Source organism: Camelus bactrianus, chromosome 16 (genome assembly GCF_048773025.1).
Source record: "Camelus bactrianus isolate YW-2024 breed Bactrian camel chromosome 16, ASM4877302v1, whole genome shotgun sequence".
Lineage (NCBI taxonomy): Eukaryota > Metazoa > Chordata > Mammalia > Artiodactyla > Camelidae > Camelus > Camelus bactrianus.
Window position 1 is genome coordinate 7,694,135 of NC_133554.1, and position 22,626 is coordinate 7,716,760.

At 51.9% G+C, this 22,626-nt stretch overlaps 4 protein-coding genes, 1 long non-coding RNA gene and 4 other non-coding genes across 12 annotated transcripts; 1 reads left to right on the forward strand and 8 right to left on the reverse strand.

Moving 5' to 3' along the window:
* Positions 1-1,007: 1,007 nt before the first annotated feature.
* On the reverse strand, positions 1,008-3,113 carry CD68 (CD68 molecule). Of its 2 annotated transcripts, none has more exons than XM_074342282.1 (6): positions 2,959-3,113; positions 2,436-2,875; positions 2,145-2,264; positions 1,939-2,065; positions 1,649-1,819; positions 1,008-1,355 (listed from the first exon to the last, which is right to left on the reverse strand). In XM_074342282.1, exons 1-6 carry the CDS (start codon positions 3,005-3,007, stop codon positions 1,222-1,224), a joined length of 1,041 nt encoding a protein of 346 aa, XP_074198383.1. In that variant the 5' UTR covers positions 3,008-3,113; the 3' UTR covers positions 1,008-1,221. The 2 variants fall into 2 exon arrangements, with proteins under 2 accessions (XP_074198383.1, XP_010964218.2); XM_010965916.3 differs by having other exon boundaries at positions 1,939-2,011; positions 2,959-3,112.
* A 484-nt stretch (positions 3,114-3,597) lies between these two features.
* EIF4A1 (eukaryotic translation initiation factor 4A1) lies at positions 3,598-9,723 on the reverse strand. Its single transcript, XM_010965913.3, has 11 exons — positions 9,615-9,723; positions 8,196-8,244; positions 7,610-7,742; positions 7,072-7,211; positions 5,855-6,023; positions 5,407-5,516; positions 5,110-5,253; positions 4,884-5,021; positions 4,693-4,782; positions 4,371-4,450; positions 3,598-4,264 (listed from the first exon to the last, which is right to left on the reverse strand). The coding sequence occupies exons 1-11, from the start codon at positions 9,635-9,637 to the stop codon at positions 4,120-4,122; spliced, it is 1,221 nt and encodes a 406-aa protein (XP_010964215.1). The 5' UTR covers positions 9,638-9,723; the 3' UTR covers positions 3,598-4,119.
* LOC123619939 (small nucleolar RNA SNORA67) lies at positions 4,524-4,657 on the reverse strand. Its single transcript, XR_006728644.1, has one exon. It is a non-coding gene; the product is annotated as a small nucleolar RNA SNORA67 (small nucleolar RNA).
* Positions 5,602-5,740, reverse strand: LOC123619937 (small nucleolar RNA SNORD10). The gene has a single exon (XR_006728642.1). It is a non-coding gene; the product is annotated as a small nucleolar RNA SNORD10 (small nucleolar RNA).
* On the reverse strand, positions 6,639-6,783 carry LOC123619941 (small nucleolar RNA SNORA48). The gene has a single exon (XR_006728646.1). It is a non-coding gene; the product is annotated as a small nucleolar RNA SNORA48 (small nucleolar RNA).
* LOC123619940 (small nucleolar RNA SNORA48) lies at positions 7,452-7,586 on the reverse strand. The gene has a single exon (XR_006728645.1). It is a non-coding gene; the product is annotated as a small nucleolar RNA SNORA48 (small nucleolar RNA).
* Positions 8,776-19,004, forward strand: LOC123619910 (uncharacterized). Its single transcript, XR_006728625.2, has 3 exons — positions 8,776-9,580; positions 14,700-14,776; positions 18,867-19,004. It is a non-coding gene; the product is annotated as an uncharacterized LOC123619910 (long non-coding RNA).
* On the reverse strand, positions 10,520-18,438 carry SENP3 (SUMO specific peptidase 3). Its single transcript, XM_010965912.3, has 11 exons — positions 18,182-18,438; positions 16,643-17,368; positions 15,189-15,428; positions 14,980-15,091; positions 14,441-14,588; positions 14,264-14,311; positions 13,765-13,842; positions 11,948-12,085; positions 11,700-11,783; positions 11,524-11,574; positions 10,520-11,074 (listed from the first exon to the last, which is right to left on the reverse strand). The coding sequence occupies exons 2-11, from the start codon at positions 17,355-17,357 to the stop codon at positions 10,964-10,966; spliced, it is 1,725 nt and encodes a 574-aa protein (XP_010964214.1). The 5' UTR covers positions 17,358-17,368; positions 18,182-18,438; the 3' UTR covers positions 10,520-10,963.
* TNFSF13 (TNF superfamily member 13) lies at positions 18,826-22,534 on the reverse strand. Of its 3 annotated transcripts, XM_074342284.1 has the most exons (8): positions 22,441-22,534; positions 21,354-21,583; positions 20,933-21,011; positions 20,734-20,781; positions 20,481-20,599; positions 20,156-20,294; positions 19,597-19,749; positions 18,826-19,190 (listed from the first exon to the last, which is right to left on the reverse strand). In XM_074342284.1, the coding sequence occupies exons 2-7, from the start codon at positions 21,558-21,560 to the stop codon at positions 19,640-19,642; spliced, it is 702 nt and encodes a 233-aa protein (XP_074198385.1). In that variant the 5' UTR covers positions 21,561-21,583; positions 22,441-22,534; the 3' UTR covers positions 18,826-19,190; positions 19,597-19,639. The 3 variants fall into 3 exon arrangements, with proteins under 3 accessions (XP_074198385.1, XP_074198384.1, XP_010964213.1); XM_074342283.1 differs by having other exon boundaries at positions 18,826-19,749; positions 22,441-22,533; XM_010965911.3 differs by lacking the exon at positions 22,441-22,534 and having other exon boundaries at positions 18,826-19,749; positions 21,354-22,430.
* Between the last annotated feature and the right edge of the window lie 92 nt (positions 22,535-22,626).

Genomic DNA, 22,626 nt, shown 5'->3' on the forward strand with positions numbered 1-22,626 from the left:
GACACCAAGTCTAGGTAGGCCGGCCATCATGCTCTGGTGGCCGGGTGCCTGCTGGGAGTACCACGCCCTTCGGGGACTCCTAATTGGCGAGGTCATACGGGGTGTCTGCACGGTGGTGGTGTGGCTGCTGGATCCCTGCCACTTGCGGGCTCCCCTTAAAGGGGAGGGGCTCCAGATCCTGGTGGCCGCTTTCTGTAGCCTTACTAGGCTCCAGCAACTGGAAGGGCCCCTGGGGATTGCGTCATGGCCGACTGTAAGGGCGGGGGGGACTGGCACTGATTGGTCGTGCAGGCTGTTGTTGTTTGGGAGGTCCTTTTTGGAATCAACACAGGCTGCCCAGGGGGTGCCACCCACCACCACTAGGTACATCACCGACCGGGACATCAGGGTTGGCTCGGCAGGTGGCCTAGGCTGGAGGCGTGTTGTTCCCAGGAGCATAGAGGGTAATTGTACGTGGAGGTCAGAGTACCCACTGCTCCCATGTTTGATGAAAACCCTTTGCAGTTGAGATAGGAGCATCCCAGGTGTTGCAAGGGTTTAATCCGGGCTGTTTGCTAGCCCTGGACCTGGTGGGTAGGGCAGGGAATTCTTGTTGCTAAGGAGCCACTGCTGCTGCCTTTGGAAAGGAAGTGACACAGCTCCGACCTTCCCACCTACACTCATTGCTATGGCTGCCTGCTTCACCTGTATGTAATTGTATATAAAGATCAGGAAGAAGGCTGTCAGGATGAGTGACTCCACTGGATTGGAGGTGAGAGGGAGCTGGAGCAGCCAGGGGCCCCAACAGAAGAGAAGGAAGGGGGGAGGTGAGGCCGATTTGACAGCTGCTGTGCCAGGCTTTGGAGAGTGGACCCATGAGGGCGTTGGGTCACGCACACTGATAATTTCCTCCCTCCTCACCAGAGTTTCTGCTTCCCTGAGACTCAGCCATGGAAGGCACAGAAAGGCATGTGACAGGTAACTCGTGGCTTTTAATCTTGGGCAGGAAGGACAAAGAAGACCAAAAATAAAGATTTGAGCAGGTTTTACTATTCTGCCAATGGAGATGTGGAAGGGGGAATCAGTCACATTTAATAAACATCTCTCCGCTTATCCTTCCCGATTGCATTATCTCTACTTTTGTTCATCAAAAGACAGGGAAAGATGAAAATCTTGCCTCGGAGTCAGTTGAGTGGTGAGACATGAGGGCACCCCTGGTGTCCTGGGTGTTGGGATGAATGCTCAGAGGGGCTGATAGGTGGGTGGGCGTCTCCGGACAATGCAGAATGTAACAAGCACCAGGATGAAGAGGCCGAGTAAGATCAGGCCGATGAGGAGAGGCAGCAAGATGGATTGGTCACTGGGACAGAAGAAACCTGGTGGAAAGACAGGGCAAGTAGGCATCACAATGGTGGTAGCTGAGATAAAGATGGGAAGGAGGAAGGAACGTGGAGGGCACTGGGAAGTAGGGGCTCACCTAGATGACTCAGCAGGAGAGGAAAGGGGGAGAATGGGCAGTCCTGCAGAGGTGGGGAGGACAGTTGTCCTCACTGTGTGCCTAAGCTTGAGGTGGAGGAAATTTGAGGGTGCAAGAAGGGAGATTATAGGCCTGGGGTAGGTGGCTTTCAGTGCAGTGGGAGAATTCTAGGAGGAATGGAACAGGTCTTACTTGGCCCAAAGGCCCCTGTGGGGGGCAGCTCAGCAGCTTGTAGCTTCAAGGAGAGCAGGTCAAGATGGAAAGCTGGTGAAAGAATGATGCTTGCGTTTCTGCAACTGAAGCTCCGGCCCAGGGGAGTTTGGAGATATTGAAGGGATGAATTCTGAACTGAGAATGTCCACTCTAATAAAAGAATGAGGAAGGGTCAGTTCTATATCCACGACCCTGCCCTGCAGCTTAGGTCCCTTCAGGAGCCCAGACATCGAGTTAGTGCTAGTGATGATAAAGGGGAGGTTACTTACGTGCTGCCTGGGGGAAGGACACATTGTACTCCACAGCCATATAGTTCAGGTAGACGATGCTCTGCAGTGGCTCCTGGGGAGGTGACCAGGAAGACTCAGGGCAGCAGGGGAGGGTGGCATCCAGGTTCTCAGAGTAAAGAGTGCAGCAAGGGATTGATAGAGATAGGGCACTTGGAGGGTTAGAGTGAGGGATGAGGGTTAAGTACCTGCTTGAATCCAAAGCTGAGCTGTCCGTAGGGAAATGAGAGGAACAAATGGGGATGGGCCCCCTCACAGCCCCCCTGGGCCTTGGTTTTGTTGGGGTTCAGTACGGAGATGCCCCAGGCCTGCAGAAGTTAAAAGATGAAAGGGTCACAAGACCACAGCTGTGCCATCATCCAGGGTTCCCAGTTCCCTTTGTCCTCACCCTGTTTGTCCCCTTCTCTATTCTTCCCTTTTGAAACAGCAAAATGTCTCGTCCCCTTCCCCTTATGTCCTCCACTGTCTTTCAGCTTTACCTCTCCGCCACCCTGGGTCGGGTATAGAACTCGAATCTGAATCTGGGCTTGGAGCTGGACGCAGGGCTGGGAACCATTATTCCAAGTGTAGTTTCCTATCGCCTCCTTGGATCCTGGGCTAGGACTTGGAGAGGGTGGAGGTGGTCCTGGGTGGGGGGAACTGGTGGAAGACCCTGGGCTGGTGGCCGTGGTGTTGCTTGTTGGACGAACTGTGGTGTTTCCGTGACTGGTGGTGGTAGCAGGATTTTGAGTGGCTGTCATAGACTTGTGGCTGGTGGTATCTATGGTTGTCGTTCTGTGAGTGGTAGTTCTATGGCTGGTTGTCTTGTGGCTGGTTGTTCCAGTGCTTGCTGTGCTTTCTGTAGCTGTAGGTGTCACCGTGAAGGATGGCAGCAGAGTGGCCGACTTTTTATGAGGACAGTCATTCCCTGTCCCCTGGGCTTTCAGCAGAGGAAAGACTGGTTAGTAGCCCAGGGCCAGGCTCTTTCCCAGGGCTCCCTCCCCTTCTGTCCCTTCTCCTTACCTGCTAGTAGCCCCAGCAAGACCCCAGAGAAAAGCACAGCCAGCCTCATGTCAGAACAGCCTCCAGAGTCCAACTAGGTTTGTGTGTCAGTACCAGCTGCCTGCTCGGTCAGGGAACCCTGTTCCCTCTGCCTTCGTTTGGAAAGAGGAATCTTTGACTTCCTGTAACTAAGATTACCCCACACCCAGCCTGATTCAGGCACCTCAGCCCCAACCACCAAGCTTAGTCATTAAATTAGATGATTGGCCCTGGTATCAAGTGGGAGCTGTCAGCTCTCAGTGTCATATGAGTTCCGGGGTAGTTGACCCCTGGGGATTCTTGTCTACCTCCGCAAATCATGCTCAGTAGTTGTGACAAGTGGTTGCTGGCTCTGCAGCCCCTCCCTCAGAGAACAAGCTCAGTAGGATGTACAATTTTTATTTCCACCCCCTTTCCTGTCCACTTCCTCTTTGCTGAGACATGTGAGGTACTTATGACAGTTCTTGCCCAACCTCTTACAGAAAGGTCACATTATCCAGTTAACATGACCATTTTCCCCTCAAGGAAGAAAAGCCCAAGAAAGGGTAAATACTAGCTAAAAGCAGAGCTATACCCAGTAGCGGGTGGGAGGGAAGAGGGAAGAAATGAGAAGCCAAAGCAGGCAGTTTCCAAGTCATTTTATTCAGAATTTTATTTCCTGAATCAATAAATACTATACAAAACAATGTAAAAATGGCTACCATTTTCTCCCCCCTGCTCCCCCCACCTGGGGGTAATCCCCTGGGTTACCTAATTCAGGGGTTCTCCCTCCAGATTTGGTCCAGCAAAATGAGGTGGAGTGTCATTGTAGTCCCTCTATAACATTTTCAAAGGAATTCAGCTGGAGGTGGAGAGAGCCTCTGGGGCTTGGAGGTTGACTAGGTTAGGGAAATGGATTAGTGTTTCTGGGAAGAGACGGCGCCTGGGGCAAGAGCCTACCCCAAAGAAAAGGGTGTCTAAAATGTTCACGGTTCCTTCTTTTGCCTCAAAAAGTGACATTTATTCAAAGAAAAAAAAAAAAAAGAAAAAAAATGACAAGATGTCCATCCCTTGGCTCCCTTCCTCCCTCCCCCCTCCTGCTGCTCCTCAGCCCCTCTTCAAGGGTTGATCCCTAGCTGGGGCTAGGTAGCAGAGTGGCCCCTTTCAGATGAGGTCAGCAACATTGAGGGGCATCTCCTCGATGGAGGTGTTGTAGAAGGTCTCGATGTCTCGAAGAGTCCTCTTATCTTCTTCTGTCACCATGTTAATGGCCACGCCCTTACGGCCAAAACGTCCACCACGACCGATCCTGGAAAACAAGGGCTCCTTGTAAGAAATAAGGGAAATGGGGAGAACAAGCAGCAGGGAGGACTGCGCATGAGGGGGCTGGGTCAGTAGTCCCGAGCTGCATTTACCTGTGGATGTAGTTTTCTCTGTTGGTGGGAAGGTCATAGTTGATGACTAATGAAACCTGCTGCACATCAATGCCTCTGGCCTGTGGTCAAAGACGACCAATTCAGTGTATGAATTAAGAGAACACAGAAGACTATCCAGCAAGACTTAAGCACACATGTAGGCAGCCAAAGAAGGGAAAGAAAATCTCCTCCCCTGGAAACCTGAGGCATGCCAGATTTTATTCCAAGTTGCTACTTTCCTGAAGAGAGGCACTAGTAGGCCCCTTGGAGAGGGAATCACCTTGGTTTCTCCCCAGTCTTCTCCAAACTCGCCTCTACTCACCAGTAGGTCAGTGGTAATCAATACTCTACTAGAGCCAGAGCGGAACTCCCTCATGATTACATCTCGTTCTTTTTGGTCCATATCTCCATGCTAGAACAGGAAATAGAAGGGTGTAACAAGTAGATACTTTGGCTTTAAGTAGGACCCTGACACATACACTCCACTGATAAAATAAGGTGGAGAAACCTCACCATGGCAGAGACAGTGAAGTCTCGAGCATGCATCTTTTCAGTGAGCCAATCGACCTTCCTTCGAGTGTTGATGAAGATGACTGCCTGGGTGATGGTCAAGGTTTCATACAAGTCACACAGTGTGTCCAGCTTCCACTCCTGGGGGTGGTGGAGGGGAGCAAAGAGATCAGTCAGGGGCTATACCCAACAACTTGCCACGAGGTCCGCCTCCTGCACTGGGCCCCACCTCTCGTTCGACGTTGATGTAAAATTGGCGGATACCCTCCAAGGTCAATTCTTCCTTCTTGACAAGAATTCGAATTGGGTCCCTCATGAACTTCTTGGTCACCTCAAGCACATCAGAAGGCATTGTAGCTGACAGCAAAACCACCTAGTGGGAAAAAAACAGCCTCAGGGCAGGGGAAGCGCCAGAATTCCTTATGGTTTGGTGCCTGATAATGCTCTCCTGTTACCCCAGACACACCACAACCTATGTAAAGGCTGGTCAGCCATACAAAAGCAAGTGTCCAAATGTTCCTCTCACCTGGGTGTTGCTATTGAGCTTTTGGAATATGTCATAGATCTGGTCCTTGAACCCACGGCTTAACATTTCATCAGCTTCATCCAGTACAAACATCTTAATGTATTTGGGAGCTGCAAGGGAAAAAACCACCAACAGGTAATCATTAGGAAAATGTAAAATAAACTTTCCTCATAAAGAAAAGGGGGCAGCCGGTCTGCTCTCAGAATATAAAGACTGATCCTTTGCCTGGGAGCCCCCTTGCCAGGCCAAATAGCCCTGGGAAGTAGAACACTGCCTGGGCTGAGATGACAGGGGAGCCAGGCTCAGCTGACACGCATGGGGTTCATCACAGAGCAACTCTTTCTGAGGCTAAAGCTACCATCATTAGGAATGAAGTTGTGGCCACATTGAAAACTGGAAAAGCCCGCATAAGATGTGACCCAGAGAACTAGAAAATTTAGATACTCACACAAGTATCTCCGGTTAAGCATGTCGAACACACGGCCTGGGGTACCCACGATAATATGAGGAGCTTCCATCTGCAGCTTCTGCACCTCAGCACGCACGTTGGTGCCCCCAATGCAGGCGTGACAGGAGGCACCCATGTAGTCTCCTAATGCCATAACTACCTTCTGTATCTGAACCAAAAAAAAAAAAAAAACAGTGCTCATATATTAGCTACAACTGCCAGGCCCCATTTTAAATGCTTACGTATTTATTTTCAACAACTCGAGACAAGCACTGTTGTTAAACTCGTTTTTCAGGCAAGAAACAGTTTAAGTTAAACAATCCATTTAAGATCACACTGCTAAGTGGCAAAGTCTCAAAATTTGAACTGGTCTGGCTCATGAACAGATTCACAGTAACAGCCCTCTGAAATAATTTCAATACGGCTTTTTAACTTGTTAAACCTTATAGCTTTCTGAAAGCTAACTGTCCTATTTATTTCACCCTGCAGCAGCCAGTTTTATATATGCAGTGACATCTATGACCTAAAGTGGTCCTGCCACAGAACTTATGCTAGAAGGCATATTTGCTGGTAAAGCACCTTCTAGACACAAGGGCCCTAGAACAGAGTTCTCCTGTAACTTCTTGCTTACATTACCTTTGTCCATAAGTTAGGAACAAAATGATGACATTTCCATATAACACTAAAAGAACACCTTCCCTTGGCCTCAATAATCAACTTACGAGACTAGTGTTTCTGACCTTTTCACCTCCAAAGTCCAGGAAAACAGCCTAGCATTGGGATTTTATGTGCCCCAGGCATGAAACAGCTCTGGCCACCAACCCAGGCATCAAGCTAGGATGAACAAAGGGCTAGACATCTGCTTTGCCCCTGACTGATATAAGAGCACCACCACCAATCCGGTGTCTCTTTGCCCATAGCCAGGGGGTTGTTTCATAAAGCAACCAAACTTGCCCAGCCAGCCAGGCCCCACCCAGCAGCCTTCCCATCTGACTCAGGAAATGGGTGGAGTGAGTGATGCTTATTGTGTTTGGATAGAAAAAGGCTTATAATTAAGAAATCTTGAGATGGAAGTCAACTGACTTTAGATCATCTCTCTTCCCCATAGTTCATTTCTTCCAAAGTGGCGGAAGTTGGAGCACATACGTCTGTTTTTTGGATTATGCTCATCGTTTTTAAGTAAGTTCTTCAGCGAAGAGGAAAGAAGGTAAACTCACCTGCTGAGCCAACTCTCTAGTGGGTGCCAGGACTAAGGCCTGGGTGGCCTTTAGATCCAATTCAATCTGTTGCAGAATTGATATGGCAAAAGTGGCAGTTTTCCCAGTCCCAGATTGGGCTTGAGCAATCACATCATACCCTGAAAAAACAAAGAAATTTGATATGGTAAGAAGCACTCTTTGGAACAGTGGGACATTCAAAGGCCCTGCTCAACGAAGTCAACAAGCAACCGAGAGAGATTAAGTGCCAAGCATTAAGTGCTTCAGACTTTCTATCACAACATGGTACCCAGAGAACAGATCTGGAAGCCAGGTCAGGTTATTAACTCATTTGGTACAGCCACACTAAAACACTACCTTATTGAAATTACACCAGCAATCCATGTATCCAGGGCATGAACCAGGCATGGGCACAAATCAAAAGCCAAGCTGGGATAAACAAGGGGTTGCTTTATCCCTGGCTGATATGAGACAGGCACCACCAACCAGGTGCCACTCTACCCAGGTCAGGGACAGTCAAGAACTTGTTGGATCTTACCCTTGATACAAGGAAGAATGGCTCGCTGCTGGATAGCAGAGGGCTTCTCAAAACCATAAGCGTAGATGCCACGGAGGAGGGATTCTGAAAGGTTCATGTCGTCGAAGCTGTCAACAATCTCATTCCAGTTACTCTGTACGATGCAAAAAAAAAAAAAAAAAAGTAACAGAAATGAGGCTGTGCTCTTGCACTAAAACAAACAGGACCTTGTGCTTGCACAGAAACTTCACAGCCTACAACCTTTTCTCTCCAGGGAAGTCAGCTGGCTCTTTATGGTCTGAAAAAAACCACTCTAAGGGGCCAGTCCACTTGTAACAGTGAGGCGGATATAGTAGAAGGAAAGACAATCAACTTGAATGATGCCTTTTAAACATAATTTTTTTATACTTTTACTCTAAGTATTTCTAAAAAATCACTAAAGAAGTTAAGATTTCCTGTCTAACTATGTGATAGTTTAAGGAGTAAAGTTAAATCCTGGGTTCTGGCTTTAGTCACTGAAGCCACCACTACAAAAACCAGGGAACAATGCTGGTGGCACTGCCTTTCCCAGAGATAAAGAATAAAGGTGGTAGGGGTCCAGCCTCACCTCGATGACGCCTTCGGGTTCCATCCCATCGGGGCCATTGTCTCTGGATCTGTTGGTTTAAAGTACGGAGTATGTAGAAATCCTGACAGCCGGGCTCTTCCTACCAACAACCGGCTTTTCGTGATACCATGAGCCTTCACTTCCTGATCCAACCCCCACGAGTTTCCAGAAGATAGTTATTTTACAACTGAGTCAGGCCTTTGCCCCATCCCGGGAGCGGCTGAAGCCACGCCGACCCCGACATGATGGGGTAACCCTCCTAGATGACCCGGAAGCTGGAAAGAGCGGCGCTGCGCTTAAGGGGCGCGGGGGTGGTGGTTGAGGCCGGACCCACGTGTCCTGGGCCTGGCTTCTCCAAGCCCCAGCGCGTGTACCTCCCACCACGGCCCCAGCGCGCCGGAAGTCCCGCCCTTCACCTCCCAGATGCCGGGGTAGGACATCCCCTTCCCCCCACGTCATTCCGCCCGCGCCCTCCCCCACTCCTTCCAGCCCACCTCCCCCCTCGCGGTGCCCGGATGTGGGAGGCCGCGGGCGGTGGCGGCCCCGCGCACAATGAGCCCCAGCCGAACTAGCAAAGGGGAGATTGCACAACACTTAAAGCGAAGCGGACTGGGGGAGGGGAACGCCTCAGGCCGCCATGTGCTCGCTCCCTCGACCACCCGGCGGCATCCCCCCAACTCCGGCAAACAATCCACATCCCACCCGCTCCCGTCGCGAAATGGCGTCGCCCTCCCATACCTCAGGCCGCTCACCCCCGAAGGAAAGTGGACCTGCCCATCCGCAGTTTGCCAATTGCCCGGCTTGTGCGGCAAAATGGGCCCGCCCGCCCGGCGCCGGGTGGGATCCCGGTGCCTCACGCGGCCGCTCCTCGGGGTTAGGCTGGGTCCTGGCCGTCAAGAAAACCAGCACACTGAACGGCCGGTTTCTTTCACCCCGACCCGTAGCTCCACGCGACCGAGCGACTGGATTTTAGGACCCAGGCACCCACGCCTTCGGCGAGTGGTACCGTCAGAATCCTCCGGATCCCGAATGCGCGAGCCTTCCCTCTCTCAATGAGGCAACCGGACAGGCGGCTCCGGGCCACGCACGGCCGAGACCACCTCTATCTTTTTTTCTCCAGGGCAGGTCACCACCTCGCCGCCCTACTCAGCGCCAGGGCTTCGCGCACCGCGTCGGTTGGGGCCACCTAACGACCCTCGCACTCTGGGCCCCGAAAGCCGGACTGTCCTCAGCCTCTACCTAGGCCCTGGCAGCAGCGTTGGCCGTGGACCCGCCCCTCACTCCCCGAGGACTAGTCCTCCCGGCTTGGTCTCCCCGCAGCCCTAGAGGACCTAGGGCAGCGGGCCTCAGCTACCCTCGACGGGGCCCTCGGAAAGGGCGGCAGGGTAAGTAGCCCCCTCTTGCAAATGTGTTCCTTACCGGGAATCCTGACTCGCAGACATGATCCTTAGAAACTAGGGCGGAGTGCCCGCCTATCGACAACTTATAGAGCGCCCGACCCCGCCCCAGCCATCGCATTGGCTTGGCCGCCTCGGCCCCGCCCGCCGCCGCTCAGAGACTCGGCGTGACGTGAGTTCGTAGGCGCTCTGGCACGCAGCCACCATTGGGTAACTTGAACGCCTGTCAAGATGAGGACCAGCCCCGCTGCCTCATTGGCTAAAGGGCCCGCCTTTCTCGCCGGTACGGAAGTGACATATAGGAGTCAGGCCTCGCGGCTTGGCAGCCATCTTGGGGCCCTGCACCCCTACACGTGCGGAGGCGAGAGTGCCCTAGTCACGTGGCCGAGCAGGCCCTATCACGCAAGGGGGGGCGAGGCTTCAGCCTACAAGGATTTCCGGGCTCCCGAGACTACCACTTCCCTCCACCTCTGCTCCAGGTCTCCCCTGAACCCACTTTATTCTCTGTGGCAGTAAAGATAAATCGGACGCCAACCCCGATGTGTTCCAAGTGTACAGGGATGTGGAATCGGGAGCCGTACCCTAGCAGCTGGGAGGGTTCCTCTGGTTGGAGGGCGGAGGAATGGAATAACTGACTTCCAGGCTTAAGATCATGAATCCTGGCCTGTTCCTTAAGTGTCCTGTTTCCCCAACTTTAGCACCGCTCAAATTCTCTTATGTTTGAGGCTTACCGACTTTCCCGCCTTCCAGCCCCGACTCCCAAGACTGGTGGATACTTTTGGTTGAGGATATGGTGTTGGCACTGTCTGAGCCACGATGGAAAGCTGGTCCCTGAAGTCTCGACCCATAAAAGGGTAGCTAACAGCACTGGCTGGAGGAAAGCCTGAGATATCCACTTGAGGCCCCTTAAGGAAGACCACCACTATGTATCTCCAAAGGATCCTTTATTGACGAGAGCAGGACCGTGGCATTTATATATATATAGATATATATATATAAAAAAAAAGTTTGAAGATATGGCAGGCAGTAATCCCTTTGCCCGCCCACCACCCCCAGCACAGATTTTCCTGCCCGCCCCCCGGCCCTACACACGGAAGGGAGATGACTGCCCCACCCAGGCCACAAGGCCATACTCCCCTGCAGACAGAGGGAAAACGGGGATTTTCCATGGCCACCCCCTGAACATCAGAAATAACAAGTATTCTCTCAAAGGAAAAAAAAAAATCAATTAAAACATTTAAATATGAAAAACCAAAGGGAATTGGGTGGGAAGAGGCAAGAGAGGAAAGGAACTGGAGTTTCTTGGGAAGGAAGGGTCTCCCATGTCCCCCTGCCCATTAATTAATGGGCTTGAGGCCTGGGATACGAGGCTCACACAGTGAGTTTGCAGTGACACAGCTCCTTGTAGATCTGTCGACGAAGTTTGGGCATGTCCTGCTGGGTGAAGCTGAATGGCTGAGACAGGGCCAGGTGCTTGCAGTACTGGGTGTTAACAAAGCAGGCCATGAGAACCACCTACCGAGCATCCCCCCAAGTCAGGACCCGTGCTACACATTTCATATGATATACATTTCCCTGAATCTTTCCAAGAATATTCTCATTTCACAAACAGGAAGCCAAAGTCCCATAGATTGGGGCTCAAAAAAAAAGGACCTGACTCTAGAGCCAAAATTCCTATTTAGTACATGCAATAGCTAGTGTTAACAGAGAAAACTTCGCACTGGGGATCAGGAGGCAGCTAAATCAGGGCCAGAGACCAGGGACCACAGACCCAGTCCCAAAGTAGTATGGGGAAGCCAAGAGAGGACCAATGAAATCAGGGTTTCTGCATTAACACATAACATTACTCCTGTTCCACTAGTGGCCGTGAGGGATGCAGACCAGCTTCCTGCCTCCCTCCCAACCTTCTAACCCAACTGATACCTGCTTACCTGCAACACAAAGGCGCCACAGTCACTGTCATTATTCTGCCTTGCCACATTCTAGAGAATGAAAAGAAGGTAGGTAGGCCCTTCATCTGGAGAACTTAGGGTATGACTTCAACTTCTGCCTCCTATCACTTCCTGTCCCCCACCCCTCACTCCATAACCCTCCTCTTGAAACTTACCATTTTGAAGTAACCTTTCCAGCCCTGGTGGAAATCCAGCCGGTCTTTCTTCACTGCCTCTGCCTGTAGATACTTGGCAATATGCTGTGCAGGTGGAGACAAGGAGGAAGTGATGCCCTACTGAACCCAGGGTGTGGTGGTCAAGGCACCAAGCCCAGGCTGCTTCTCTAAGACCCCAAACCCACCCTTCTGCCTGAAATGCCTTGCCACTGGATCTCCCCGCCACATTCTGCTCTTCCCTTTCAAACCTTAGGGCAGCGGCGGTTTAGGGTGCGCTGCGAGTCAAAATAGGTGATGGTGCGCCGCCTCACATCAACAGAGATGAGGGACCAGTGGACCTCCAGGTGGATAGGGATTAGCAGTAGCTCCTTATTGAAGATGTCCACCTAAGAAGACAGTGCTGGAGGTCAGGTAAGACGGCACAAAAATCCTGCCTGTTGCCAGGAGGGTTCTAAAGAGGAATGGAGGAGCAGGCAAGGAGCCAACTGGGAGAACTCAAGGCTCAGTCACTAGACTGTGAGACAAGGCTCAACATCTGGATGTCTGGATTCCTAGGATAAGGGAGGAAGACAGGAAAGAGGAGGTAGTGCCAGAACAAGCAAGTGCTTAGTAGCTAAGAACCCAGGCTCAGGATCCTGGAGCCAGACTCTCAGGGTTCAAACCCAGCTCCTCCATTTAATAGCTTATGACCACAGGCAAATTATTTAAGAACTCTCTGTGCCTCAGTTCCCTTTTCTGTGAAAGGATGAAAATAACAGTACCCACCCTCACCTGTTTGTTACGAAGATTAAACTAGTTAATACCTATGATACACTAAGAACAATGTGAGGCACCTAGAAAATGCTCAATCAGTTAATGCTCACAACAATCCTGTGAGGAAATTCACACGTCAACCATGAGGAAACTGGCTTGGAAAAGTAAAGTGACTTGCCCAAGGTCGTGGAAGAAATGGCAGAGGTTGGATTTAAACAAAGGCATATAAAGGCCCAGTTCTTTCCACTGCATGTCACCCCCACCTCTACCAGGAGAAGAAGGCCTGCCAGGTCCCTGAGGGTGTAAAGTTAAACTCTTGAACCTGGGGACAGGAATTAAGAAAAGCTGGAGCCAACCGTCCTACCTCACTGTAATTTCCTGGCCTTTGAATGGGAGGACAGGTAAACTAATTAGAGGGGAAAAGAACTCTTTTTTCCCCTCACCAAACCTGCTCCCCACTAATTATTTTCCCCAGTAACTTAGGCCAAAAATCTAAGCATCATCCTTGATTCCTGTCGTTTCTTCATTTCTCATGTCCAGTCTGTCAGAAAGTCCTGTTGGTTCTACTTGCAAAATTTATCCGAGATTAAACTACTTCTATTTCTACCTTTACCACTCTGGTCCATGTTTCTCACCTGGACTTCGGTGCTATGCTGGTCAATCTGCCTGCTTCCACTCCTGCCCCCTTTCAACCTATCACTGAACAGGAGTTTAACACAGTCTGCTTAAAACTCTTCAATGGCTTCTCAAAACACAGACTAAGACCCACTCTCCTCAGCCTACCCTCCACGCCTCACAAGATCTGCTCTCTGACAAAAACTCTGTATCATTTTCCCTTTGCTCACTCTGCTCCAACCACATAGGCACTCACATGGGCCCTCTGTTCCTCAAATGTTCTTTCTCGCTCTGTGTCCCACAGACTTGCTGTTCCCTCTACTGAGTATACTCTTGCACCAGATCTGCACATGGTTGGCTTCTCATCATTCAAATCTCAGTAAGAGAGGCCTTCCCAGACCACCCAATGTAAAGTCCCTGCTTCCCAGGCTACTACATTACTGTTTTAATTTGTTCACACCACTTATCAGTAACAGAAATTTAACTTGCTTATTTATTCTCACCCCATAAAGGCAAGAAATTTTCCTTATTTAATACTGTATCCTTAGTACCCAGAATAGCACCTGGCACACAGAAGACAATTACTAAATATTTGAGAGACTGAGTGAACAGGGTTGGGGAAAGGGCTCACAGGAAACAAAACTCTAATTCTTTAGAGGGAAAGTGATACACAAGTAGATGTAAATTCATAACTCACGTTTTTGGTCCACCTTTTCACCCCATCATAACCCTTGGTACGGAGTTTATCATAGAAGAAACTGTTGAAGAAATGTACCTGTGCCAATGACACAAAAGAGCTGGATAGAATTAAAAGACCACAGGCCCTCCTGCTAAATGTCCTCTCCCCAGCCCACTCCACTTCATTATGACCCTAAGAACTGCTTTCAACAAACTCCAGTTGTTTTCAACTCACTGAGGGTAAAAACACAAAATTGTTTTTGATCTTATCTTATAGCTTCCCACCCCAATTTGTCGGGTTAGCCATAGGAGAAAAACACCGAAGACTAGAGGAAAGGAACAGAACTGATAAATTTAGGACCAAGATTACAGATTTGAATTTAACAAATTACCTTCTACCACCTCTCCCCAGAAACAAAAACCCTCTTTATATAAAATGGAAGAGATGAAAGGGACTGATTAAGCTGCTTAGAACTGCAGAAATTCTTCCACGGACTGAAGCATCTGGTTAGGCCTACCTTTTCAGGGACTGTGTCCATGACCAGGTCTCCATACATGTTCATCACCTGGGGAGAAGACAGAAGGCAACTTGCCATGGAGGTTGGGGCATGGGTACAGGGCTCTCCCATGCAGAGGGCCCTACACACCCTGCTCCCTGAATCCCCTCTTGGGTCTGTTTCTCCACACCTCCTTACCTGGTCATTGAGCCAGTTCTGTCCATATAAGGTCCCCAAGTCGTCCATGGTCAGCACATGCCGCTTATAGGTGACTCGGAAGCCCCTCACCATGGCATTGCCTGGCATCCGCTGGTATGACTGGATCAGCTGCAGCACCAGGCCCTTCCTGGGTAGGCCAAGGGTGGAGTCACACAAGAGACGAGGGGGCTAAGGCACACAGAAGTACCTTCTACTGCCCAGAATAAGAACCTAAACTAACCTTTTTTTTTTTTTTCAGGTTTGGGGAGGTGTCGTGTGTCCTTCTGAGAACCTACTAAAGCCCAACTCCCCAGTAAGACGCACATGAATACTCAGGTACACGTAGTATTTCAGGGTCCCAGTAATGACCCTCCCAGTTGGCTTACAGGGGCTTACACCTTGTCTGGAGAGTCCTCCCCTTCAGTTCTAGCTTTCTCCTTCTCCCCAACTACATCCCTATGGGAGAAAAGGCAGCAGCGTTCTCGCCCCATCTCCCAGGTCCCAGCCCTCTTCTAATGATCATCTCTCTTATGCCTTACCTGGAAGGTGTAGAGAACTCCTGCTGGAAAATGTCCTCCAATTTCTCTACTACCTCATCAGTGCTAAGGGGGATAAGGCTGCCGTAAGTTTGAAGGAATTCATCCAAGATGCCTGAGTAGAGGAGGGAGAGAAGAGTGGGGTAAGGCCTCCAGACTCTGATCTAGGAGTTGGCTGAAGGAAAGAGACTAGATCCTCTAGGGTTCCTTACTCTGCACACAGGTGACATGCTCCTCCCGCAGGGGGCTGTGCTGGCCAGCTTTCTCCCCAGGCCGCTCTGCTTCCTCTGTAGTGCCCAAATCTGAGCCCTGAAAAAGCTCCTGGGCCACATGGTCCCCGATGCTGCACACATTGCTGATGAGGATGCTGGCATCAGGGGGTGCCAGACTCCGCTCCCCTTCTGGCCCAGGTGGTCCCCCAAAGCCATTGGGCAGAGTACAAGAGAGAAGGCCTGTAGGGCAGGGGAAACAGGATGAAAGCAAGAAACTGTCTCAGATCAAAGGACAATGGGAAGGTTAAATGATGAACACAAATTATAAGACCACAAGAAGGATGAATTAAAACAAAAATCTACTGATATAATCTCTAAGGAATGGATACCCTAAAGCATAAGATGAGCATGCCCAAGAGGTTATAAAGGACAGAGAGGAAGAGTCACTACAGGCATACCTCAGAGATATTGTGGATTTGTTTCCAGACCATTACAATAAAGTGACTATTGTAATAAATCAAATCACAAGCTTTTCAGTTTTCCAGTGCAAAAAAACCTTACGTTTATACTATACTGTAGTCTATTAAGTGTGCAATAAGCATTATGTCTAAAAAAATCAACGTGTATATACTAATTTAAAAAGGCTTTATTGCTAAAAATGCTAACCATCATCTGAGCCGTCAGTGAGTTGTAGCCTTTGAAATACTGCAAGAATTATCAAAATGTGACACAAACGTGAACTGAGCAAATACTGTTGGGAAAATGGCACTGACAGACTTGCGCTACTCAGTGTTGCCACAAACCTTCAATTTGTAAAAAATGCAATGTATTCAAAGCACAGTAAAGTGAAGTGCAATAAAACGAGGTATGCCTGTACTCATAAATAGGAGGAAAGCAAGAAAAGACTAGGATTCAGAGAGAAATAAATTTCAGAGATATCTGTCACCACTAGTACCTAGCATAGTCCTTGCATACAGCAAAGGCTTGATAAATAGTCAAATAATTATTTAAAGACATAGAGAGCCTGAAGTTGTTTTGTTGGGATTATCCGAAAAAGAAATATTCTGAGTCAGAGTGTCACACACACTACTCAGACCCCATCCCACCACTGTAAGAATGGCACCCTCTGGAGATGTACCTACAGAGGCCCTTATCCTGAGAGGCCAGGTGAAGAGGGATTTCAAGTGGACAAGATTGTCTGACTTTTCTAAACCATGACTCCCTTTCTCATCTACACACATGACAGCTACTTAGGGATTCTGTATCCCAGCCTTGACTCTCTCCCCAGACTTAGCTCCTGCTCAAAGTGGGACTTAAAACCTTTCACAGCTGTTCTGGACCCCCTCACTCTGCCATCCTACTTTCCTTAGATCTAGTTCTCCACAGCAAGAGGTTCCTGGTCCCCCCAGGATCTAGCCCTCCCCAACCCCTCCTCTGCCCCATTTCCATCTTACCCGAGTCAGGGTCCAAAGGAGACTTTGGAGTCCACCTTAATCCATCTTCCTCCATGGGGGGCCCAGAGGGCACTGGTGGAGACCCTCTCACCCCATCCTCAGCCATGAGAGCACCTAGCAGACCCAGCCGGGGTGGAGGTGGTCCCCGGGGGGAGTCAAAACGACAGCAGGGAGAGGGCACCTGTGGGGTCGCACCCCCTTCCTGGGGTGAAAGATGGTTCTTGGGGTGTGCGAGGCTCCGCCGCCGGCCCCGGTGGCGCCCCCAAAGCTTCCAGTGGAATGTCAGCGAGGTGCTTTTTGAGTAGAGCAGCATCCGGAAGGCTCTCATAGCTCTGCGACGGCGCTGTGAACAGGTTTTCCGATGAGTAGGACGGGGAGGGCGAGGCCGCTGGGGGGTTCCCAGCTGACCCCATCTGGGGGGCAGCCTCCAAGCTGCCACTTCCTCTTCCTCATCTTCATCTTCGTCCTCCTCTTCTTCTTCCTCCTCTTCACTAGCTGAGGCATCAAAAGAAGGCCGAGGGACAGGGAGGCGTCTGGCTGGCATTGTGGTCCCTGACCCAGGATCTGGCCCAAACCCTCCACCTGATTTGAGTCGGGGTTTGGGGGGTGGGGGCCAACGAAGACGCTCCCGCCTGGGACTTGAGTAAGCTGGGGTTATGCCGGGTCCAGGAGGCTCAGGCCCCCAAGACCCGGTCCCTTGTATAGTCTCTTTCATCTTCCAGTAGCCTGTAAAACAAAGGTCAGAGTGTCAGAATTCAAACATCCAATACCCCAGATCCTGCTCTTCCTCAGCATGCCTCTTCTGCAGTCAGATGCAAATAAACTGAGGAAAACCCAAAAAACTCCTAACTACAGATCTTCCCAGTTAACACAGTCCACAAGATGCCTTCTACTGTCTGTGCCACCATCTCTCCTGCCTGGATAGAAGCAAGTGAGAATGGTTAAGTAACAGGCCTCTGGGCTCTTATTTCTCAGACCCCTAGGTCAAATCCAGTATTTTCAGGCTCTACTTCTCTATTTTAATATCACCAGGATGTCCTAGTTGAGAGACTAATAAAGGAGATGGCTCAGTACGGGAATCCTGACACGGTAGAGAGATACTTGACTTCCACAGGGAAACCGTGGTCTAAAGTGGGAAGAGTTCTCTATGACCCTGGAATGAATGGAGGGGTGTGAGCATGCTCAGGTCGTCTCAAGAGGGAATGGGGATACCAGGGCTATGGCTCAGGTACTAGAATCTAACGAAAAGGGAAGGATTTTAAAGGAAACTACAAGAGAACTGAACTGGCACTTAGGCAGCCGAATCAAGGCGCTGGGACAGAACTGAGCCGAGCCAGGCTGGCCCAGCCCCCTCGCCTGCTCCGTCCCCGGGGACCAGAATGCGTCCCAACACCGGTATGGTCCTATAGGTTCGGGCGGCTGGGCGTGCAAGGGCTTTAAGAAGCCCCTTCGAGGGCCTCGTGGGCCCCGGTTGGGTGGGACTGAGATCCAGGAATGGGAGAGGCTGCGGCAGAGCTGGGGGGGGGGGGGCGTCCTCACCGGGAGCGGGGAAGCCGGGCGGACAGGCCCGAGGGCGGGCGTCTCTGGCCTCAGGCTTCCCGGCTCATCTCTCCGGCGACGGCAGCGGCCCCGCCACTCCTGCTGTCTTCAGGCGCAGCCGTCTCAATTCAGGATTCCAACGCCTCTGGGCCGCGCGCCGCGCCGCCGAGCCGCCCCGCCGCGGCTGCCGCTTGCTCTGCTTCAGCTTCCACCTCCACCACCTCCCCCACCTCCCCCTCCTCCTCCTCCTTCCCCTCCCGCGAGCCCCAGGCCCACCGGCGGTGGCGGCGCACAATTAGTACGTCACACCCGGCGAACAGCGCCGGCGCGGCCACCACGCGCCTATTCCCGCCTACCCGAGAACGTAGACGCCAAAGGACCGTCCCGCCCACGAGACTGACGCAAGGCTGCGCCTGCGCACACCCTCTCGACCGGAGCCCCGCGGGGCGGCCCCGCCACTCGCTCTTTTGCGGCTGCGTGCCTCGTGCCGCTCTCCTGCGCCCCGCCCCCGCGCTGCGTAGCCCTGCCTTCCACTCGCTGCCAGCAACACATTGCTCCAGTGAGGCGCGTCAGATGAGGGCCGGGAGGGCGGGGAAGTCCCAGTACGGGCTGAGGGGCTGAGGCAAAGCAGTGGGAGAAATGGATCCGAGCTTTATTTATTCTCCTTTATTTTTTTTATCTTTAGGCAGGTTTTGCACAGAAAGGAGAATTCAGAGAGACAGGACCAGCACCAGGGCGTACGATTCATCCAAGGCTCCTCGGCGACCGGTCCCAGCACAGACAGGTTTAGAGTGGCCTGCCACGCCAGGGCAATGGAGAGCAGGAAAGGCAACGCTGAGACCCGAAGAGTAATAATGTGGATCCGAGGGGACCGTCGTTGTCGGGCACCCTCTGCAGACGGGCACATAATAGTTGCACCGCTGGAGTTAGTGATGGAAACTGGAGCACAGTTGATGGAGAGAGGGAAATGAGGATGAGGCTTCTTGTGGGGTGAAGAGGTAGAGGGTACCTGGAGAGAGGTTTGGCATAGGGAACCAGGAGTTTTCCTGAGTGGAGGGAGGCTTCCTGGACTTCTGCCAACACGCAGGATGATTGTCTGAAACTGCCGCTAGATGGTGGTGCTGTTCTGGAAGCATTCCAGTGGGACCCAGCTAGTCTAGACAATGCCTGGCATCACCACCCCCCAACTCCCTCAAGAATTTGGGGCTGGATGGAGAATAAAAGCAAGGTTTTTAAAATCTCTTTAATATCTATGAATTCAAAGTCCTGGGGGTGAAGGTGGAGGTGGAAAGAGAAAAGGGAGGGAGAGTCATGAGCTGTCAAAGCCTGGATTCCTGTCAAACCCAAAAGAGGCCTCTGTTCCTGCGTATTCCCTGTCCTTTGTCAATCAGCTCTTGGCTGTCTATAAAACGTACCCACCCTGGTCTTCCAAGCTCAGAACCATCTTTTGCAACACAATCACAGTTTCACAACCCCTAGGAAGGTTCCATGTGGAGAAAGGCTAAGTTTCGCCCTTGCCCGAGGGATTACAACACTCAGAATATCTCCTTGGTGTAAATGGAAGACACCTGAGAAAGGAGAGAATATGTAAGCTCAGTGAAGCACAGCCTTGCAGATACTCTGATGTTTCACCCTCCCATCTCCAGCTCAGCTTTTTTTTTTTTTTTTTTTTTTTTGGTGGGGTGGGGAGGTTAAACAGGCTCATTTATTTATTTATTTAACGGAGGTACTGGGGATTGAACTCAGGATTTTGTGCATGCTAAGCATGCACTCTACCACTGAGCTATACCCTCCCCCCTCAGCTTAGCCTTTGTGATGCTTCCTGTAAGGAAAAAGGTATTCTGTCCTTCATTCCTCAGATCTGCCTCTACACCCAGCCTTCCAACCCCCGGTACAGCTCCCCAGGCACTGCCCCCAGGCCAGAGCTCTCCTGTTCTCCTCACATCCACAGTCCACTGTGCACACATCTCTCACCTGCGCTGTAGCAGCTATTGTAGGCCCAGTCGGGGTTGGAGGGCATACTTCGTATACATCGGAATAGAGTCTCCTGCCTTCCCTGGCCCTCCCGAGATACCACCTGACCCATGGTGAAAGTCACATCGTGAAACAGGACCTGGAAGGGAAGGGAGGAGATGCTGAAGAAAACGGATGGCCTGGCTCAGTTCTAGGAGCCAAGGAATGAAGGAGCCCTCTAAGTCTGGTATGAGTAGTGGTTGGAAACCCTCAGTCCGGGGACATAAGGCTTTGGGAAAACAGGCCTCCAGGCCCTCAGGTGAGGCTCAGGGGTGTTTGGGGTTACCTGGCTGTACAGCAGATAAACTCCAGCATCCCAGACTCGAACAACATATCCTTGGGCCTCCAGGCCTCTCCCACGCGTGAGAGCTGGCTGCCACATCACCTTTGTCACATCAGAGTCCTCTGGAGGTGAGGAGTGTGGGATGAGGGTTTCTGGGACACTTTCACCTCTAAGATTCCCTCGGGCCCAGGTGCCGGCCCCACAATTCCTGGATCTTGCTCCTCCCCCAAAAGCCATGATTTAAAATAATGCTTACCCTTGGAGGTGATGTTAATGGGAACAAGATGCAGAACTGAGTGCCTCTCTGAGGAGAGAAGGAAGAAATCTTAGCAGTGCCCACCTACCCCCATTGCCCTGTTGTCAGCCCTCCACCCTCACCCTGACTCAGGGTCGGGGTCTCCACATCCCAGGCTGCTTGATCACCTCCCACCCCTGCTGCACCCCGGAGGCCTCACTCTTCTGTTTACGGGTGAGCACTGCTCTCCTTCTCCGGGATCTCTCCCCATTCTCCCGGGCTTCCAGGCCATCAGGGCTCTGCTTGTGGAAAGAGGGTCAGGGTTAGGCTCAAATGCAAGGGTCACAGACAGCCTTTATCCCAGCCCTCCCTCTGCCCCAGAAATGCCTCACATCTCTCCTGCACCTTTTCCCAGCAACCTGAGTCTTGGTGCTGGCTCTCCTCCAGGATCTGTTAGGTACGAGAAGCATTAATCTTTAACAATTTCCTTTCCTGGAATGGTTGCTCCCTTGACCTCTAAACCCGGGACCCTCTCTTGCACCCATTCAAAACTCTGCAAACCAGGCAGCTGGAACCAAGAGGCCTGGAGACCGCCCTGGCACCCATACTTCTCTCCCAGACGCCATTCTCCCCTCACTCACCTGCTCCCGGAGGCTCAGCCATGGATACCCTTCCCTCTCCTCGGAAGGCCCTCCGGTCCTCTGCAGCCGGGTCACCTCTCTCCTTAGGGTTTGTAGCTCTGTTTGTTGGGTCAGCAGAACCATGGCACAAGCCACAGCCCCCAGAGCCGCCCCCCAACTCAACCAGAGGGCAACTGAGACTGCCGGCTCTCGGACCGGGCACCCCATGTCTCCCGGGGGCCCTTTGGGGGCTAGCGAGGAAGGAGATGAGGCTGGCATGAGCTGAGGACCCTGCCAACAGCTGTGGCTTGAGGAGTGGGGTGGCAAGGAGGTGACTGGGAGGGTGGGGGTGCAGGCAGTGGTGCAGAAGGGAAGAAGGGCGTTACGCAAGGGAGAAGTAAAAAGGAACTTGAGAATAAAAAGGAGGGAGGCGGAAAGCAAGCTCAGGGCACTGTTGGTGTTCCTGGCACTCCGCTGTGGGGCCAGTGACGTCCTGAGACCCGTCACCGTCCTCCAGCCTCAGGAGAATTTGCTATCAGTCTCTCTAGGAAGGACGGGGCTGCCAGTGACACCCAGGAGGAGCGGCCAGAGCGCAGGAACCCCGGGGCGGCCCCAGGAGTGGGGGAGGGAAGGTTGGCTGGCTCTGGGGCGTCGTGCCAGGAGCCGGGATGGAGGGACAAGCTGGACAGCGTTAAGGGTCAGGGGGTGAGAGTGGAAGACCCTCTGGCTCAGGCACAGGCAGGCTCTCTGGGGAAGTTGGCTTGGAGTGACCAAAGGTGGGAAAGGAGGGGAGGGGGTCGGTGGGGAGGAGAACCAGGGTCAAGGAAGCAAGAAACTGGCTGAGTTCTGGGGTTAAGGCCAGGCCGGGTGTGTTGGAATAAGGCCTGCACTACTCCCTGTGCTGAACTTGGCAAGCGAGACTTCCTGTTTCCCGAGAAGAGCTCTTACATAAGGCTCTGGACAAAGAGAGAAAGATCCCCAAGCACCCTGCCGCTGTAGGATTCCTCCCCTGAACCCAGGGGCCCAGGTTCCCGGCTTCCTGGGCCCCGGCTTCCTGCTTGCTGACCCTGGGCCCACCCCACATCCCAGCCAGGGCTTGTACCAGCACCTGCTGAATGTCCGAGGCTGCCAAGAGGAAGGGCCCCTGCTCCTCCCAGCCAGGGATTCCCCGTGGGATGAGGCCCGCCTCCTAGGTAAATGAGGCTGCCTCTGCTGGACCTTGGGCAGAGGATTGATTTTTTTTCCTGGCAGTTTGCCTTTTGACTCTGCTTGTGCTTCGGGGCTGGAGGCAGGT

Excerpts from the sequence above, each read along its gene's own strand:
- CD68 (XM_074342282.1), bottom strand. The coding sequence starts at position 3,007 with ATGAGGCTGGCTGTGCTTTTCTCTGGGGTCTTGCTGGGGCTACTAGCA. Across the intron at positions 2,876-2,958 it reads CTTGCTGGGGCTACTAGCAG|CCCAGGGGACAGGGAATGAC; the intron begins GTAAGGAGAAGG and ends CTCTGCTGAAAG. Across the intron at positions 2,066-2,144 it reads TCAGCTTTGGATTCAAGCAG|AACCTGGATGCCACCCTCCC; the intron begins GTACTTAACCCT and ends CTTTACTCTGAG.
- EIF4A1 (XM_010965913.3), bottom strand. The coding sequence starts at position 9,637 with ATGTCTGCGAGTCAGGATTCCCG. Across the intron at positions 5,517-5,854 it reads GCTTAACCGGAGATACTTGT|CTCCCAAATACATTAAGATG; the intron begins GTGAGTATCTAA and ends TTTCCCTTGCAG. Across the intron at positions 4,451-4,692 it reads TGATTACCACTGACCTACTG|GCCAGAGGCATTGATGTGCA; the intron begins GTGAGTAGAGGC and ends CTTTGACCACAG.
- SENP3 (XM_010965912.3), bottom strand. The coding sequence starts at position 17,357 with ATGAAAGAGACTATACAAGGGACCGGGTCTTGGGGGCCTGAGCCTCCT. Across the intron at positions 15,092-15,188 it reads GCATGTCACCTGTGTGCAGA|GCATCTTGGATGAATTCCTT; the intron begins GTAAGGAACCCT and ends TCCTCTACTCAG. Across the intron at positions 14,589-14,979 it reads GAGTTCTCTACACCTTCCAG|GAAGGGCCTGGTGCTGCAGC; the intron begins GTAAGGCATAAG and ends TGGCCTACCCAG.
- TNFSF13 (XM_010965911.3), bottom strand. The coding sequence starts at position 21,611 with ATGCCAGCCTCATCTCCTTCCTCGCTAGCCCCCAAAGGGCCCCCGGGA. Across the intron at positions 20,295-20,480 it reads TTTATCTGCTGTACAGCCAG|GTCCTGTTTCACGATGTGAC; the intron begins GTAACCCCAAAC and ends CTTCCCTTCCAG. Across the intron at positions 19,750-20,155 it reads CAATAGCTGCTACAGCGCAG|GTGTCTTCCATTTACACCAA; the intron begins GTGAGAGATGTG and ends CTCCTTTCTCAG.